Source organism: Argopecten irradians, chromosome 16, assembly GCF_041381155.1.
Source record: "Argopecten irradians isolate NY chromosome 16, Ai_NY, whole genome shotgun sequence".
In the NCBI taxonomy this organism is placed as follows: Eukaryota; Metazoa; Mollusca; class Bivalvia; order Pectinida; family Pectinidae; genus Argopecten; species Argopecten irradians.
The window spans coordinates 9,713,591-9,734,469 of NC_091149.1; the positions used below are offsets into that span (position 1 = coordinate 9,713,591).

General features: G+C 34.9%; 1 protein-coding gene across 4 annotated transcripts in view; it reads right to left on the minus strand.

Moving 5' to 3' along the window:
* LOC138310600 (voltage-dependent L-type calcium channel subunit beta-1-like) overlaps positions 1-20,067 on the minus strand; it is a 69,209-nt gene extending 49,142 nt beyond the window's left edge. The window contains exons 1-2 of one of the 4 annotated variants that reach the window (XM_069251868.1): positions 19,787-20,067; positions 14,296-14,373 (exon numbers count right to left, since the gene is read on the minus strand). In XM_069251868.1, the coding sequence (XP_069107969.1) occupies positions 14,296-14,373; positions 19,787-19,843 (135 nt within the window). In that variant the 5' untranslated portion in view covers positions 19,844-20,067. Of the gene's footprint in view, positions 1-816; positions 1,300-4,093; positions 4,223-14,295; positions 14,374-19,786 lie in introns of those variants that run through there. The other 3 variants (XM_069251875.1, XM_069251874.1, XM_069251869.1) reach the window with 3 other exon arrangements.
* Between the last annotated feature and the right edge of the window lie 812 nt (positions 20,068-20,879).

The following is a 20,879-nucleotide window of genomic DNA, read 5'->3' on the forward strand; positions in this document are numbered from 1 at the left end:
CACAAAACAATGACTTCATAAAAGATACATTCCCATAAGGGAAATTACTCTGTAATATGCAAAGACAGATAAATGTCTGAAGAACATCTGACTAGTTGATTAAGTCACTCTGACATTCTAAGTTGACACTGAGCGAGTATTATATATAAATATTTGTTACATCTGAAATTATATATGTTGCTAAGTTGCCATTAGTGTTTCTTTGATATCATTAATGCTTAATTAATTAGCTTAGATACCATAAATACTTGATCATTGTAAATAACAGTGAAATTTTAAACCATGACTGAATTTTTCATACATTTGAAGTCTTATATAACATTTAACAAGATAATACTTAAATGAAAAAGATTAATAATCTAATACTGTCAAAACTGTTTTTTCATGTTGCTTTTTTTGACTTGTGACAGGTAGTAATTTTATTGTTATGATACATAGAAAATTAAACTGATAAAGAAATGTTCAGGTTTAAAGTTGAAAGTCTGAACTTCTGGAAAAATGTATCATTCAATATGGTAAATATATGGGTTCATCAAAAATGGGCTCTAGAATCGCCCAAAGGGATAAAAACAGAATGATGGTGTGCACATATGACAGACAAACTGATAATACACAGCTCACAGCGTGACAGGTATGGACCTCGATCCCGAACTGCTATAAATATACATCAGTTTGTATCAGTACCTATTGAACAATGCCTGGGCATTACCATGTACAAAGTCATATTTATCACCTAAAAAAATTACAAAAAGTGAAAAAAAATTCTTAACTTAAAAAGTTTTTTCATACAAAATGTAACTGAGAAACAACACTTACAAATACTAAGTCCGTCTTAAAATTCTTGAGCTTGGACTTCTTGCCTGGCTTCTTGCTGTTCGCCATGCCTGAACTAATGACATAGTCCCACATTGAGACTGTTTAGGTTGGCTCAAATTAATGCTTCACTAATTGGTAGGGCCAGATGCCAACAGTTCACCTACAGCAGCTCGGGACAGGACAGTTACGGTGGGGCGGGCGACTATTCCGCCAGCATCACACACATGTACACACCGTAAACAATAGGCAGATCCAACACTTGTATAAAATATACCAACACACTTAATTCTCCCGCTGGGAGAGCAATGCAGAATTAGCAAATACGGCAGATATATTCCAGATCACCAAAAAACATATATATATGCACCAATCAAATATCTTCTCTCCAAAGCGAAATATTTTAAGGGATATTTCAAATACAGCTTGTCTGGCCCGGACAACGAAATATGAAATCACCAATATTTCAGTGGTACGATAATCGACACAATATAAGTTGGTGTCCCATCATCAGTTTGTGTCCTATGTACAGAGTGTTACATATACCGGTGTACAACATTACTTGTGGTATAATTGATGCCACATGTTTATAGGTAAGAGTATAGAGAATCCCAACTAGTCTACACAATAACAGACTGTCGGTTTGTTGTCTCCCTGAATCTACACCAACCCCTGTCATACATAAGTAATGTTAGATATCATTAACTAATAGCATTAATCAAGGTAATTACTGCAGATTGTGTCTGCACATATGCCTTCTGGTTGTTCATCAGATAGACTGATGGGGGGAAAAACACAAAATATACTATATGGCCATAGTAAGGTCAATAACCCATAGCTTATTATAGACATCTAATCATGTTAGACTGATGGGGAAAAAAAGGAACATTTTTACTCCATATGACCATAGCAGGAGGGAAAAACATTCCTTAGAGTCATATGATTGAGTGATGAAGTAAAAATGACACCTTTAATGTGAATCGAACCAAGTCTTCAGCTTTGTGACAGAAAAAGCAAACTTGTAAAACATAAATTGGTTCTGTTTGCAAAATACATATATGACAAGGGCCCAGTTTCATCAACATGAACTCTGAACTGTAAGGATCGAATTTCAATTTAAAATTCCCCATAGGAAAGCATTATAAAAGTTATCAAAAAATCTTAAATTAAAATAAGTAAAGTGAAAATAAGGTTTCCATTATAAAATGGAAAGCTAGATCATAGCAAGGTCAAAGATAGTATCCCTCCTAAGGTCAAGGGCATCCCTCCTGAGGTCGAGGGGCCGCGGTGGCCGAGTGGTTAAGATGTCCCGACATATTACCACAAGCCCTCTACCTCTGGGATGCGGGTTCGAATCCCATGTGGGGCAGTTGCCAGGTACTGACCGCTGGTCGGTGGTTTTTCTCCAGGTACTCCGGCTTTCCTCCACCAACAAACCTGGCACGTCCTTACATGACCCTGGCTGTTAATAGGACGTAAAAATAAACAAACCAAACTCCTGAGGTCGAGGGAATAAGTGTTAAGCTATATTTAGAAAGTGAAAGTAGGTACTTTGATACCTCAATAAGATGATCGAGACTTATAAGTGGGTCGTCTGACATATTAGGCAGAATTTCTCAAGACTGTCAGATCATTTTGCGGCCCATTATTAGAGTGATAAATAATTTAAGCATTTTAGAATTATCAGGTATGATATATCTTTTGATATAATTGCACATAAAAAAAACCCACATATTTATCTACATTCACTGTAAGCTACATTAATGCAACAACACTGCTTACTTTGTTAAAAACAAGCTATTTTACCAACAAATATACCTTTTTCCACGTCTCTGATTTTACTGAATTCCAATTCATGTGACCGATGAAAGATGTATACTGCTTTCAACAAACCTAGCTTTTTCATAATAAGAATACAGAAATTTATGGAGAAAACTTATTTGAAAAGTTAAAGCACTTAAAAGGCTTTAGACGCATTTATGTAAATTTTAGAGCAAAATAAGTTTTTAAAACAGGTCTATGTTCAGTTAATAAAATTTTACTGTTCAGTACGTCTCTCTGATGTATGAAATGTTACCAAAAATAGTTTAAAATATGTTATTATTTATTTCTCTAAATAACAACTCAATAGAAACTTCAAAACATATGCAAAGGCATTCCTTCATATAAATTCAAAAGCATTAATGGTTGGTTTTTAAAGTCTTTTACATTTTCAGATCTGACACCCCTAAAGTCGCTTTGATCCATAAATATGTCCAAGCAGAAGACATAATGTGACAGAAAAAGGTTCCTTTATGATTTCATTTGTATGTAATTTAGGATATATTTAATATACTTTTTAAGTGTACATGAACAGATATTTCTTTGTAAATTGGAAGAGTCTCGTATAAATATTTTTTGTAATTTACATGTTCTAACTTCCACATCTGATTTATTATATGCTGTGGGGCTCATCTGAATAAGGGGTAAATTACTTTACTCCAATTCCACTTTTAGATGTTCAATTCCACCCACCCAACACCAATCTAAAAACTAATAACAGTAACAAGGTGAAATCTATGATTTTGTATAAACATACACTTAGTTTTTCATAAGAATTTATACAGTGAATTCTAATACTAGATTCTCTCCCCCTAGATTGAAACTTATAAGGATCTTAATTACACATGTTGAATGAGACAAAAGTCATCAAGCAACTTAATTGATAATTTGAATATTCTGTACGTATTTACTATATCATCACATATCTTGTGATAAGTATATTATGATACCACAGGTAAATGTTATTCATGCCCAGAAGAGCATATGTTTAACAGCCAGGGTATATGACATTCCAGGTTTAGGGTAAGACTTAATATGGATTTTTGTATATAATAATATTCCTATTCCCAGTCAATGGTAAATCAAATGATCAGTGTTTATCATTAGTGACATCTATTCTTGGCTCCAACCACTTCCACATGTACATGATGTTAATTTTTAATGTTTTAAAAATAATAATATATCTATAAAAATGTTCCTTTAATACTTGGTTTTCAGAAATTTCCACAGAAGATTAATGAAAAAGTTACTTCAGTTCATACTTTATTTTCAAAATTTTCACAGAAAAATACGAACAGTTATTTTATGTCTGATTTTCCACGGAAGATATAATCAATAAATACTTAATTTTTAATTAACAGAAAGATACTAACAGTTTATAAACTTTCATACCTTAAGAAATTTCCACAAATGGCATATAGCTACAGAGTTTTCCAGTCCCGTATATCTATACCCTTACCTGTTTAGCCTGATGCTTCATCAGGAGGAACTTCTGCTGCTCTGGGCTGAGAATGGTGAAAGTTTATTGACTAACTCCGTAAAGTAAGTTCACGTAATGAGTACAGCTGTTCACAATACTGCCAATTTACTCCGACTTGTTCGCCTTGTTCGCTTTTGAAAATAAACATCAACATCCAGTACTAGTTATATAAATAGTTTGAAGTGATCACTCCTCTGTTAAGATCTCAAAATCGCTGCTAAGCAAGTACCGCCCACAAAAACCACTGAAGCAAAGAAAGCTTCATCCTATTACTATCGCTCTATATAGACTTTTATTCTTCTTTATACTTATTCACTGCAGGCTATATATATATATATATAAGTTTGGTCACTCATTGACCAGTGTAGTTTTCTCCATGTGTAACTCACCAAAGGTATAGAAATTCCTTGTACACTGACCAATCTGAATCAAACTTATGGAGACAGACTCATGACAAAGTTCAATCCTGAACAAGCACTTTGATGTAAGTAAGCTTTAAGCATATTGGCTGACATATTACACAAAACGTGAGTTAAGGTATACATGGACATAAGCAGTTACAATATCGGATACAGTTATTTCAATATGTACAGTTTGAGTATTATGTATCCAGGTGGTTCTAAAAGGACACTAAATAAGACATTTCACGGGGGAAAAAAATCACTGTATTTTGTTGTACTTGAAGTTAAAAATCTCAGCGAATCTGAGCTTATATCCAGGCGGAGCACAAAAAAAGTACACTATATTGTGTTGTACTAGAAGTTGAAAACCTCAATGACTCTAAGCTTGTATCCAGGCGGAGCACAAAAAAAGTACACTATATTGTGTTGTACTAGAAGTTGAAAACCTCAATGACTCTAAGCTTGTATCCAGGCGGAGCACAAAAAAAGTGCACTATATTGTGTTGTACTAGAAGTTACAAAATCTCCTGTAGAGTTTATCTTAGCGACTCTGAAGCTTATATCCAGGCAGAGCACAAAAATACACTTTATTTTGTTGTACAGGAAGTTACAACACAATCGAGTGACTAAGACATTTTGTTTTTTTAGTTCAATAAAAATTCCAGGACTTGACAGCCAATCACGAAATAAATCACAAAATGTTTGTTTACACTGAACATAAATGTCACGGAAAAATAAACGTACCGTACATGATGACAACGAAACACATGGAAGGAGAACAATTGGCGCAAACAGAACCTAACAATGAGCTGACGAGCCTGATGCAGTCGTAAATGTTGGCTTTCCTTCCTTAATTAATAAACGGAAATACTGCATAACCTATGGACTAGCAGGTTTATGACCCAATGCCCACCTGTCATAAAGTTATACCTGCCCAATTGGATGAAGTATATGCCATCACTTATCCTGCAAATGGATGGTAAAATTAAATATATTCAACATTTTTATGGTAACATATGTATTCATTACCCTTGTATGTGGAATTGCTGACCCACAGAGAAAGTTAATTATCTCCCTTGGGTGGATTTGTAACGGAATTAGCCGTTTCTATGTAGGAGATGTTTGACGACAACCAAGGGGCCGTCTTTATATAGGTGAGGGAACTGTATATGCTAGAAACGAAACAATTATGCTCTGGGAAAATGCCAAACAAAAAGTTAACAGGTCAGCATTTAGAGATGCTATATACTCATAGCATTAAAATGGCAATTAAACAAATTGTGTTGCTGAACTCAAACTGCAAATCAAATTGTCTTGTACTATTTGAGTCCCAGTTTGGTTGTATAGTATTTGTTTCATGTACTATAAACGGAAAAATGTGCTTGGTAAAATACATATATTTATTTAGGTTGAAGACACAACGTCAGAGAAAAAATTATTGTAGGTCAGAATTTCTATATACCAAAGAGTAACATAAAAATGTCTGACTGGTACATATGCTACCCAGTAACGCAGGAAATTTGGCAGCAGACCCGACGAGGGTGTGGAAGTGGTCAGTTTTAGACAGCTACAGATACTTACATATACCTATTGTAGTACCTAATGAAGACTTAGTTAGACAAAAATATTTGTTAAACATAACTTAAACGACATTGTTAAAGTTAAGTTTGTCACCAATATTGACATTAATATGAACTACTAGTAGTATGCCCAATGAATCTGGATCTTTTGCCTTTTTCTCCTTAAGTGAAGGGCAAAGAAAACTAGAACTGGTGTCCAGAAGGCCAGTTCATACTCCAACCTTTGAGCTCCTGCTAATTTCCCTCAGAAAGGGGAATAACTCTAGAAAAGGTGATCATGAATGTATCTTCTTCTAATATAGAATTTAGGTTGGTTAACAACAGATTTTCTTAAAATCCTTCCAGTAGTTTAGGAGGAGTAGTCGGTCAATCATTGTGTCCAAAGACCCAGATTGAAACTAATAAGTTAATTAAAAGCTAATAACATTTACCGAGATAATATTTTTGGAATTTCAACGAACATTATTGATTGAAATTACGAATACCTGATCTTCCATAAAATAGTATGGTTATAACATTTCTCCAAATCAAAAATTATTCTTGAAATAAGTCAAAATTGGGATTTTCTTACCTACAAAATAACCAGTTACATTGTATAAGTTACATAAACAAGAATATATATATAAGAATTGGTGTTTGAGCCAGAACCAAGACCCAATAGTGATATACATAGGGAGGAACATTATACACAGTAAATATATGTCAATGTAATAATAAACACATGTCCCCAGAAAGATAACTTATAATTAGTATCTCTGATACACCACAAAGCTATATCGCTACCATACACAACAGTTAACACAGCCAAGGATGACTGCAGAGGCAGGACAGATTCTGTCCTAGGACAAGGTTTGTGTCAGTCCAGGGACTCTACCATACACACCACAGCCAAGGAGGCCGAGGGCAGACAGATTCTGTCCTAGGACAGGGTCTTGCATTTGTCCAGAGAGGCCACCACATACAACTTAGCCATTAGGATAGCTGAGGTAGTGTCATTAACAGTCCAAGCATTCCAGTCTTAGTCAACGGTCAAAAACCAGGTAACTACAGTCAGATTGGGCACAGGACCTTCAGCATAGGACAATGACCAAAAGCAAAATAATGTTTATGTGGCCAAGAACTTTCTGGACAGTGGTCAGACTTCTTCAGACAATATGGTATTTGTGCTAAACAAACGGTCAGCCAACACAATGGTCAACGGTCAAGACTTCCCCAGTATGGCCAAGTTAATTACTCCTGCAGATTGTCAGTAAGTCTCATCTCAAGCATGGATAGATCATATTAAGAATTCAATGCATGATCAGTATCTGTTGTTATCAATAACAGAAAAACTTGGTCTAATGATTGGACGTTTTGAATTTTGATCAGCTTCAAAATCAAATTTGGTCTAATGATTGGACATTTTGAATTTTGATCAGCTTCAAAATCAAATTCAGTCCAATGATTGGACATTTTGAATTTTGATCAGCTTCAAAATCAAATTTGGTCTAATGATTGGACATTTTGAATTTTGATCAGCTTCAAAATCAAATTTGGTCCAATGATTGGACATTTTGAATTTTGATCAGCTTCAAAATCAAATTCGGTCTAATGATTGGACATTTTGAATTTTGATCAGTTTCAGAATCATTACATTATAAGCACCTAGCTACTAGCAGACAGACATTATGCACCAAATGATGTACCTAAGTACCAAAGATGAAGGGGACATTTGAATGATTACCAAAACTAATGACAATACGATGTCCATGTACGTAAGTTATTTCTTTGTCTTAATACTAAGATGTGCGAAGTCGTATAAAAACCAATTATTGCTGATTTACCACAGAGAAAAGTATGTGTTAAAGTTGTCCGCGATAAACACAAACTGTCCATCTGTACTGTATATCATTACATTAATGTATAACACCTCCCATGAATATCAAGAGAAGAACCGTGAAAATGGAAAAACCTTCAATAACATCTGGGGTCACTTAAACAACAAATTATCATTTACATCATCAACTTTGGAACACTGGTATATATTAAAAGAGTGACATCTTCCATAAAAACATTAAAAAAAACAATAATTGGCCATTTAATCAGAAAACTGCCAAATGCGATAGTCCTAATAACACTGATGGCCATGTTCAATGTTCTGGCTCAAACAAGCAATTTTCTGTTGTACCCTGAGATGACACATCTCTGTCCTGTTGTACCCTGAGATGACATGTGTCTGTCCTGTTGTACCCTGAGATGACATGTGTCTGTCCTGTTGTACCCTGAGATGACATGTGTCTGTCCTGTTGTACCCTGAGATGACATGTGTCTGTCCTGTTGTACCCTGAGATGACATGTGTCTGTCCTGTTGTACCCTGAGATGACATGTGTCTGTCCTGTTGTACCCCGAGATGACATGTGTCTGTCCTGTTGTACCCTGAGATGACATGTGTCTGTCCTGTTGTACCCTGAGATGACATGTGTCTGTCCTGTTGTACCCTGAGATGACATGTGTCTGTCCTGTTGTACCCCGAGATGACATGTGTCTGTCCTGTTGTACCCTGAGATGACATGTGTCTGTCCTGTTGTACCCTGAGATGACATGTGTCTGTCCTGTTGTACCCTGAGAGGAGTGTACCCTGAGATGCATGTGTCCGTCCTGTTGTATCCGAAGATGACATGTGTCTGTCCTGTTGTACCCTGAGAGGACATGTGTCTGTCCTAATGTGTCTGTCCTACTGTACAATGTTTGATTCAATGCCAGAGTTTGGACGGCCAGGATATATGGAGCAGTATGTGCTAATCAAGGCTGGCAGTCTGTCAAAACCTCCTACCAAAATCAATGCAACTTCTTCACTTTTTATTCCCATAAAACCTTTCTCATTTCGATTTTGTCTTTCCAACTGTCCACTTTAACAACAGTATATGTATTGCTGAGTTTAAGATACAGATATTAAACAGAACAGCCCAATGGCTCACATCTAGCTTACACTAAATTAAATGATTAATATTTACTTAGTAAATTGATTATAATTGTGTTAACTGTCTTGGATAAATTACATATCCAATCTTTTGATTCCTTCATCAACTAAAAATCAACAATTTTTAATCAAACGGTACCTTTGCATTACAGTAAAACATAATTATAATTAACAATCATGCTTACAACGTCTGTGGTTAAACATAGTACTTTTCATTCCCCAACAATGTTCATATAAGGTGATTATAATGTGTGTTCAGTAATTTTTCAGGGTATTTTGGGAAAAAAATTTTTGCAACAAATCTGGAATTTTTAATCGTAAAAAGAGCAGTGTTGGAAAAAAGTTACCCATTTCTGAACATGGTATAATAAGTAATTAGAAATTGTAAAACAGTAATTATATATAAACTGTTTCATTTTATCAAAAGGTGACGGCCATAACTACAGTTTCAGAGTAATTTGTTTTAGATTAAAACAAAGAGGGGAGAGCTTTTCAGTTTTGTTTGTTTTTCAGAGATTTGATTAGGGAATCTTTCATCGTAATTGGGAAAAAATAGGGGGGGGGTTGGCATTGGAAATGGGGTCGGTAAATGGGGTCGTTTACCGACCCCAGTTATATAAGGAGAAAAATCACTGGTGTTAAACAATTTATGATCACTATGGTTATAAAGAAGTAATTTTCTGGAGGTTCATTATGTTTTACTATATTATACCGATATACAGTCAAACCTCGATGTATCGAAGTTTAAGGGACCATCGGAAAAACTTCGAAACATGGAGACTTCGAATTATTCATGGTTGAAATTAGACCTATGTTTTTTACCATGACCAACTGTGGTAGTTGTGTACATGTCGTCTCCGTTACGTAAACTTTATAATCATTGTATTTACCACAAGCAAAACAAAATAAAAACGAAGTATGCAATTAATTACATGTATTGCTATCGTTATTCGTTAGCATTATATACATATGCATATTATAAACAAGACTTACATGTACTAGGCCTAACCCATGTACATGTGTTCGTTTGGTGACTATTTAAGCGATGGTTAATATTGCGGAATGAATATAAAAATGAAAACATGTTGTAAGAACGAAACTAAAAAGGAGCCTGAACCGAAAGCGCTACAACACCTATAAAATACTTCGATTTAGAATGATCGATTTGCACCAGTGTTTATGCCAAAGTTTTGCAATGTAACAGTTTTGTGTATGAGTAACTAATAATGCGGCTCGCTATAGCTATTTACAGTTCCGTTAATTCTACAAACCAATGGCGGCGGCGAACATCAAAAACGTCTTACTGTATCTTTGCCGTACTAATGATTTAATAACGCGGCTTGTAAAAACAAAGCACTGAGTATCGGCCTGATCAGTGATATTATGATATCAAGCAACACAAGCTGTCATAATCCCTATTGTCCGGCGAAAGGCCGTTGCGAGACAGCTAGGTGTGACAGCATGCCGCGGGGTATCGGCAAACACCTGATCATGATCTGTACAGGGAATTTTTTTTTCGAATCATCGAGTGTCACTTACCTATGATTCTATAACAAATGGTCCATGAAAAAAGTTCGATACATCGTGAACTTCGATTGATAAAACTTCAACTCATACATGGGTTAGTTAGTAATGTTATATAGTGAAGAAATTTGGGACCAGACAAAAAGTTCGATACAGCGAGAAATTTGATTCATCGAAGTTTGAATCATCGAGGTTTGACTGTATGTAAACCATCTTACTGATGCAATGACTTTCGAAAATTTTACATTTTTCATGCCTATTACATGTTCACAGCAATTCTATTTTGTGGTTTACAAATAATTTCTTTTCAATTTTCGCCAATTTTTATCAGCTGCAAAAAATAAGTTCATATTTAATTCACAGTAACAAATCTTTACGAGAAAACCAGGTTCAACTGCATGTTTACATATCTGTTTTTCCTTTACTGCCATTTTTTGTGAGAGAGGGGAGGAAATACATCTATACAACACACATGTCATAATGCGCAAAACCAAACCCAAAGTACTTCATAATGCTATACATACATGTACAAGTTATTCGTCAATTATCTGGGACCATATACCACATACTAATGTTAAACACACATTGTACAGAAACCAATGTCATTTCACACCACTTGGTGCACCTTCATAGTCAGACCTGTACTAGCTTTATTTATAACTATACTGGAATCTCTATCACTGCACAGTAGACACCATCAACCCTACTAAGTTAAATATCCTGTACATGTGGAAACACTGCACCCTGTAGTCAGACCTGTACTATAGCTTTATCTATAACTATACTGGAATCTCTATCACTGCATTGTAGACACCATCAACCCTACTTAGTGAAATATCCTGAGGAAACACTGCACCCTGTAGTATAACCTGTACTAGCTTTGTTTATAACGACCAGAATCTCCCTATATCCACAGACATCCATATTGTGACCACCATCAACCTTACTAACTATAGATACCCTGACGAAACACTGCCCCCTGAAGTCAGACCTGTACCAACTTTGTTTATTACGATCAGAATCTCCATATTGTGGCCACCATCAACCTTACTAACTACCCTGACAAAGCGGCACCCTGTAGTTAGACATGTACTAGCTTTGTTTGTAATAACCAGAATCCCTACCCACAGACATCCATATTGTGACCACCACCAACCCTAACTACGGTAACTACCCCTGAGGAAACACTGCCCCCTGTAGTCAGACCTGTACTAGCTTTGTTTATAACGACCAGAATCCCTACCCACAGACATCCATATTGTGACCACCACCAACCCTAACTAACTACCCCTGAGGAAACACTGCCCCCTGTAGTCAGACCTGTACTAGGTAGTTAGACATGTACTAGCTTTGTTTGTAACGACCAGAATCCCTACCCACAGACATCCATATTGTGACCACCACCAACCCTAACTAACTACCCCTGAGGAAACACTGCCCCCTGTAGTCAGACCTGTACTAGCTTTGTTTATAACGACCAGATCTCCCTATATTCACAGACATCCATACCACTGCCACCACTACTAACTGTTGTTAACTACCCTGGGGAAACGCTGCGGTTTTGCTTCCATTCCAATTTGCAGTGCATGATGAGCAATACATACTGCATCAGAGATAATATTCAATAATATCAACTGTTAGAAACTGTATCAAAATCATGTGTATTATACCATATCAATTCTGGTAAAATACCACTTCTACTAAAGAACGGCAAGGCATCTTGCTGTGGAATTCAATAGATTGGTCATTCTCAATGCATTTTGAGCTGTGCATCAAGTCCATTCAAGCAAGACTACAGTGAAGCAATGCTTTTTTTTCTTCATCCCTTGATGTTAATTCTTTAAAGACAGGTTGTAAAAAGTATGAATTGGCTAATATTACAAATGTTTTAACAAGGCTCTGTATGTGGCATATAGTGGCTCTGATGCCACTAGTTCAGTTTAATGTGACTATATTGCTTCACCAATATCAATTATCATGATCATAGGACTGGGTGTGTCTTTGATGAATGAAAAACAAATACTCATTCAGAATGCCTGAACGAACTTGGGTAAAATTCATACCTAATTTGTCTGTTTCTGGTTTTTTTCTTCTCTCTTTTCTCAAATTGTCAGTATGTGTTATTTCCATTTTATGTTGTTTGTGGACACAACATTTCATGGACTTTTTTTCAAAATCTTCTTTTCCTGCTTTTTCTTTATACATAAAAATAACCACACACACCCATGTACGCAGTACATGTTATATTTGTTAAATGTTAACATTGTATGAGACGGAAAAAAACCTGTTATAATTTGATTTTATAAATATCATTATAAATATATATACTTATTATAGCAGACAAAAATAGCAAATTAAGGCCAATAACACTAGGATAAAGGGTATGTTGACTTCCTGATTCTGAAAAGCAAATTAAAGCCATTCAAAGAATTAGCTGCAGTTTGATGTCACTTACCTGTGCAAAATAGATATAAAATAAAACCTTTTACTTGCTTGCACCTGAAATTTTATGATGAACTATATATTCATGCTGTATAGTTGGAAGAATGAAAATGTGTATTTAGGGGTAAATTAATTTAGTAATTGCTGCTAATTCTATCATGCAAATTACGTCAGTGTTCCACCTAGGGCCAAACGCAACGACTTCATTATTGTTATATGTCCATATAAGCTTTCACTGTGAAGTCCAAAGTCATAAAATAAGAAAATAAGTAATATTTTTAATGGAAAAGTCATGAAAATTACAATTTTTCAGTTATATGACCACTTGTCCATTTATTTAAAGGCTTTTCCTCTAAAATGACTGCTTTTCTCCCTGTCGCCCCTGTACTGTATACCTACCTTTACAAAAAAAAAGTGTGTGGCATGTTTCGGGTAGACTTTTTATAGGACCAGGGTCAAGCACGGGCTAGCTAGGGTCAGCTACCAAGATTGGTTGTATATTTTTAGTCTTTTAACGTCAGTGTTACCCACCTATAGCTTGACATAGTGCAATTTGAACCCTCCAGCCTTCGGGCTTCATTAAAGAGACTCCTTCTTATCCATCATATCAGAGATACTGAGAGGGGATTTTCCAGTTATATGACGACTTATCCATTTGTTTCAAGGCTTTTCCACTAAAATGACGACTTTTCTTCAAGCCGTGCCTGTGTATACCTACCTTAATGACCAACTAGCTTATTTTTATTTTCATGGCAAATCCATTTCATGCAGACCTATAATGACTTCTTCACAACAATTTAATTTTATACTATTCCGTCTTTGCATATACAGAGTTAGCTCCCTTGCCGATAGGTATCCATTATTGTGACGTTATTACTTTCTGGGCAAAATTCATATTGTTTTCTCCGAGAAAATGATGTTACGCTTGCAAAAAAAACAACATCATAAAACAATCAATACCAACCCACAAGGACAGATAACTCTGTAATATGCAAATACAGAATACAGTTTCAAAAGCTGAGACACCTTCACAGCGATTTATTCTTGAAAATTCTAATCACTTGCGAAATATGCGAAATGCAATCACACATGCTAACTATCAGTTGGTTAACAGTAGGGTCTCCATCAGGGGCACTTCATATTAAACATACTTATCGTGTCAAACAGTCAAATCTTACAACATGTCTGTCCTGAAAATGGTAAAAATGACAAATTGACTGTGTAATTTTATAATCTGGATCTGTTATAGAGGTAGGTGGTAAATAGGGACTTACCTGTCTTATGAAGCTATTAGAACTGTCGGAAAAGCTGCCATCAGAGCGTTTGATTTTCCCCTTCTTTTTTCCTTTACCCTAAAAACAAATATTTGATTTTTCAGCAAACAAATAAAAATCATCTTTATCTGCATAGGCAGATCTAAATCACTTGTGACCAGGACACAGTTTTCCGAAGCAAACTTAAGTGAAAAAAGAACTTAAGTTTAAAGTATTAACATAGATTACATAATAGAAATAACTAAAGTTTTGACTTAAGTTGTTAATTTTGTTTCAAGATATCAAGGCCTGAAGATAATTGGCTGTATAGAATGGGCTAAGTTTTTTAATTAGCAGTTGGTGATAATCCAAATGCTGATAGTCCGGAACACTCACAATCCGACAGGAAATATCAGAAAACGAATTTGATTACATATGTAATATTGCCAAAACTTAATAAACAGAACCATGCAGTTTAGAAAGTTTACAATCCAGGTGGTTCGGGCATCAATATATATGCACATGTTTTTATAACAGTAATTATTCTGTTTTTGCCTATAATAAAGAGTTATCTTCCCTTGCGAGTAGGTATTGATAGATTGTGACACCCATGCATGTGTTTTCAAGCGTAATATCATACTTTTGATTTCCATGAAACCAATGTGAACTGCACTTACAAAATAATAATGTAACATTATTAACAATCGATACGTACCCACAAGGGAGTTAATTTTGTAATATGCAAAGGCGGAATACATACACAAGACTCTGTATGCATGGGGGATCAGCAGAAAAACTGATCAGACAATGAAAATATATATACAGGATTAAAATTTAAGGTACCAATTTAAAGTGTAAGATTTTAATACTTGTAAACATCAACCGATTCCCTAAAATTATAACTTAAAAGTAAGATAAAACTCACAACAAGTCATAAATTAACATTTTCAAAAGTTTTTAAGGTTAAATAATATCAATCATAAAAGTTCTACATTTCTTTATTGATTAATTAAAAACCTGATCATGAGCCCTAGATCTTGTGATTGATATCCTAATTATAATAATTTCCCAAAAATTCTGAATTCCAAATTCAGGCAGTACCCTGTGAGAGTATTCAGCGCTGAAGAGCTGAACCTCAAGCTCAAAATAAAACCAAAAGCATAAAAAATTTTAAGTTTATAAATAGTCATTTTGCTATAATTAGTTTCACTTCTAAATCAATCATAAAATGTATTTTCTATAATGACGCATACATCAATAATAATCTAAAACAGCTGTTACCTGCTGTCAGATGTATTCTGCATTACATGTGTCTAATGCACACTAAGAAAAATATCAAGGTAATTGGTATCAAGTTCTGATCACAATCAATGGACCTTTCTGTTTGAAGATATGAGTAATTACTGACATTTGTATGATTTTAAAGACCTTGTATTAATTATTGCTGAGGATGATCATCTTGACATGAACAAAGATTGCATACAAGTAGTGATTCCGTTCAGACTGGTGCTGAAACAAGAAACAAGTCTTTCTGAAGGGAAACAACTCTTACATTGCATATGGATTATATCATCAACTGCAAAGAAAAAGATATACCGTCTTCGACCCAATAAGCGCCCTGGGCGCTTAAAAAATTTAAAAAATATGAAAAGGTGCTAATAAGACGAAATTATTGCAAATCTATATTGTTGAGTGTAGTTTTGGTCCTTATTTATGCCTGGGCAATTGAATTTGAGGCCTCAAAAAGGGGGATGGGCGCTTATAGGAACATGGGCGCTTATTGGGTCGAATACGGTAAAAAGGATATGAAATGATATTAAACTGGGTGTGGAAACCGGATCTTTTATGAGGGGAGATATGTACACATTTTAATACAAGTTACAAAAAGTATCTAAAGACTATAAGCTTTATAATAGATCATCAGCCGATAAGTGGTAATATGTACATTATTAATAATATGTACATCATTAATAATTCATACAGTTATGCTTCCACAAAATTAAAAATAAATTTCCACACAAACATATATGCAAAATAATTCATAAAATAAGAATTTCTGACCATTTATATATATCGTTCCAATTTTAGTTTGAAAATGACATTATTTTTTATTTCCAGGACAAAATGGACATAAACACTATAACTAGACATAAAACATCAGTTATTGTTCAAATGATGGGTATTGTTTATGCTTTGTCAGTGGTGGAGCATCTTTTTTTAATCACAGTACTAATCTTATTCATCTTTAAAACAGGTTATAGATATCTAGATTCGTACTTGGCTGCTGACAAGAAGATATACAACTAGCTATATAGATAGAGGATAAAGCACATGTATTATACCACCCCAGTATATATATGTGTACATATATATTAGATATGTATAAACTATAATATCCATGCAGCAGTGTACTGTTCCAGCTAGGATTTGAAAAGGGCAGGGCACTGGGAAAAAAAGGGCATTTTTTTTCGCGACATATAACTTTTAGGGCATTTTATATACGACATACAGCTAATATCAGAAACAACTGTATAATATGTATATCATTGCATCATAATCATCAATGATTCTAATACCATTACCTATATTATGGCATCAAGTAGACTTTAGGAGTGTTTTGTGAATTCTCCAAAATGTCTCGAGACATAGAAAGAAAATGTTGACTGTTTTGATAATGATTCATTTAATTTTTATTTGGATTAACATGTACAGGATGCCACAATATCTGCTTTGTTTCAGTTCTGTATTTGTCTCTGTACTCTCTGCTGATTCCTTAAGTCTTACTTCAAGAAACATCTTCCATATATTTGTCTTTGCAATGTGTGTTGTCATTTACAAAGTCCATTCAGTCTCGCATCAAGTAACATTTACCAAATAAGTATTATAAATTGCCACAATTTGTCTTTAAGTGATCATGTGTTTACCATTTTGTTTCAGAATTTAGTTCTATCCATGAGCTTGAACCCTGTATCATGATCAGTTTAGATATGTTTCGCTGTATTTGGAGACCAATGCATGCAGCTAATATCTTTGGATTTTTTTTCTTTATCTCAGTAACTTAAATGCCAGTATCATATAAACTAGCACTATAACAATGTCTAATATTTCTCTGTACTACAGCACCTGTCGGTCCAAACACATCCTTTCCTCCACACTGTATAACATATACTCCATTGTACGCTGGATAAATAATCTGAGGTATACATCAACATTGCACAGACACCAGGCAAAACCAGATTCCTTGCTAAAAATAAGTTTAGATGTAGCAAGGAAAGACATGAAGACAAATACTGACGAGGACTTATATCACTTTCTCATTCAGTCCTTTTCCAAAGTGTTTGTCTCCTAGTTCCACTTTCTTCTGTCTTTGATGCCTAGCTAATTAGTATAATAACTGCAGCCATATATATACTTTCTTTAAAGCTGACCTAAAATTATTCTTCTGGTCAAAGTTCTTCATTCTGTCCTTCTGGTCAAAGTTCTTCATTCTGTCCTTCTGGTCAAAGTTCTTCATTCTGTCTTTAAGTCCACATAGTATTTCCTATCTTCATATTCCTGCTTATCAGTTTGAAGTCACATATGACCACATAAGAAACTCGAATGTTGGTAGCTCTAAAGCTTCTGACTAGTATTAGGAGGGTCCTGGGTTCGAACCCTAGTCTGGACGTTACATATTCTCACCGTTTACAATAAAAGACTTGCAGAGACAAAAATTTAAATAGGGCAGTTACCATTTATTCGTTCAGTCCCGCTCTGTCAACCCTGTCCCATACTGCGCATGCTTTGATGAATGGATGGGGAAGCATTTATGTGACTTGTTTTATGAATATATTTGATACGATAAAACTAGAAGCTCTACCAATATGACAGTTTCGATGAATCAAAACAATGTGGATAAACTACGGTTTACCGCTGATTAGTCACATTTTTCGGTGTTCAAAACTTCACGAAAATCGCGTCAAATGATGGCGTCATATTCACCGGATATTGGGACCAAACGCCAGTAAATTGTACGTTACCCACGTCGGTTTGTATAGATCTGGAAACTCTTGTATCGAGCTGCATGGGCCTGGCACACTCCTCTCTCCTTTTTCAAAGTTTCTGCCCTCAAAGACCCTTATATACCATCACTGTTGGTATTTTAGTTGGGCGCCAAATTTGTAACAGGAAAGGAGAAAATGTAGCCGCCCTGGTGCAAACCCAGGATCTACAGACACTATTGCACCAGTTGATCTGGCTGGTAGCCGATTATGAAGTTCTATATTATTGGTAAACATTAGTGATGGGAATCGGAAGTAAAAAATTACAATTGATGTGTTTGAACAATTAATTGAATAATTGGATTCTGTGGATAGTCACCCAGACCATCCGTGTCAACCATTTTGTTTTAATGGTTTCATAAATCGAAGTTTCGTATCTTTCACCGGAAAAAGTTAAAAAAAAATTTCACATTCTCAAAAGTGTTTTAATTCAATAATTTATATATATTTTAGTTTCAAATGAAAATGTGTCTTCTCTGATCTTTTGATATTTAAGCCTGGATTCGAAATGAAACCCATAGCATTGTGTACCTTCCAATTGCCTGTAAGATTGAGATCACAGTTCCTGTACACAACAAAAGCTTGCAGGCTATGTGAACACATGAAATGCAACATTACTCTTCAAACCTACATTGTGTTCAGTTTAAAATGCATTTATTTTGATTAATCGAGCTTGCGAAATCACAACCGAGCGCTTATAATATTTTCACTTAAGTCAACCGATTTTCGATTGTTTTTCGATAATCAGCTAGAAAATCACTAGTAAACATCATGTACTCTTACATATTTTTTTACAATACACCAAAGTTAGTTAATATTGCATTCAATGGTAAAATTTTATATTTTCTATCACTGAATTGGCTTACATTGCCCATATATGGAATTTGTTGGGTAAACAATAATTGCCAGGAGATATCAGTTAACTCTGCTACGTATTGTTAGAGTGAGTACAGCAGATGATTATGCAATACGCAGGTCCAATTCTTCAATTATAAAACTAAAATATGATGCCGAAGCTTGTATGTTACTTGATAATATATCATTAGTGCTAACCAGATGGCTCATTATCCTTTAAACTTGCATCTAAATCAGACGTGCATTCTCAATGATGTCTTGCAAAATATTAATTCAGACCAGCACATTATATTACAAACATAGGCATAATATTTTAAGTTAGTGACAGTGCCTACAATTCCACATAACGTTATAAAATTATTACGATATATTTCTTCAAATCAGTCGGGTGTTAGCTATGCTTAAAACGTATAACGAAAACAAAAATAATATAAACAAACATATTTTTAGATAACCGACAAGTGACCCCACCGGCGCCCCTCAGATTGTCAAATGTCAGCATCCGAGATACAGCAATGGAAATAAGCGTATGTTCCGGAAATATGGGGATACATTTGGGTATATAATATGTTAAATCCATCAAAATAAACGTAAACAAATGTCCCATTATGTTTTACCTGCGAAACAGGCGGCATATCGGTTAACTCTGAAAAATGCGATGGGAGATCAGCCATAGCATCATCACCGCTCCTCGGGGCTTTTCACCAATCAGCGCCATACGAATGTGTTTGTGTCCATTTAACAAGAACGCAGAGTCATCCTCCTTCCCAGGTGTCAACCTTTTGTTTAGCACGACACCAGACGAACACAACAAACTCCTCTGCCTCACGAGAATCTCAAATGAATGAATATCATAACAGGATGAAGGTATCTCGACGGGGCACGAAAGGGACTCCAAGCCTCGATTCCGAAAATAAAAAAATCAATATCCGCTTTCTCATTTGAATGATTTCCGCCATAATTACCGGGTATATTATTGAATATTTATGTGGATTTTAAATTTAATTATTTTGTTTAACATACTCCAAACTTTTTTAACTTGTATGAAGTTAAAATGTACCAACATTTTTAAAATCCCTTTCGTTTCCCAAACCTACATGAGATGCCGTGACGACATGAAGCACAAATGTTACGGGACTTCTGATTGGTCGAGGTATTATTGCATGTCGAAGGTAATTTCAGTGCGAAAAAAAATCGAATAGGAAATAATATTTGGTTAAGTTCCAACTTTACGGTAGAAATTTTAAGATAGTTAGGAAATGTTTGTGTAGATCTGCGATCATTCGGAAATGATTACAATAAATTAAAATTCACTCAAAACCGAACTGGAAAATCAAAAAAGGAGAAAGCATTATCTGAGAAACGTATAACGTTATAGAAAAAAAAAACAATTTATTAGCTTACAACTTAATTAATTAAAATTGTATTCGACACATAGGCTAGTTTGTACCATTTAATTCTCCCATTTTTAAAACAGACTTTTAGTTTAATTCATGGTGTACAAATTACTCTTTATTATTTTTAGATACATGTATCACCGCCAACAAAATTTACCAGGTGAAATAAAATATAGATACCATGCTATCTAAGATTCTGACTCTATATAGTTTTCCTCTTTTGCCCAGGATTCTATCTTAAAATTGGGAAAACGGTCATGAATACTGTCCTCTGGTAGTTACCTAGAACGAATATACGTACCCGGGCTACTAT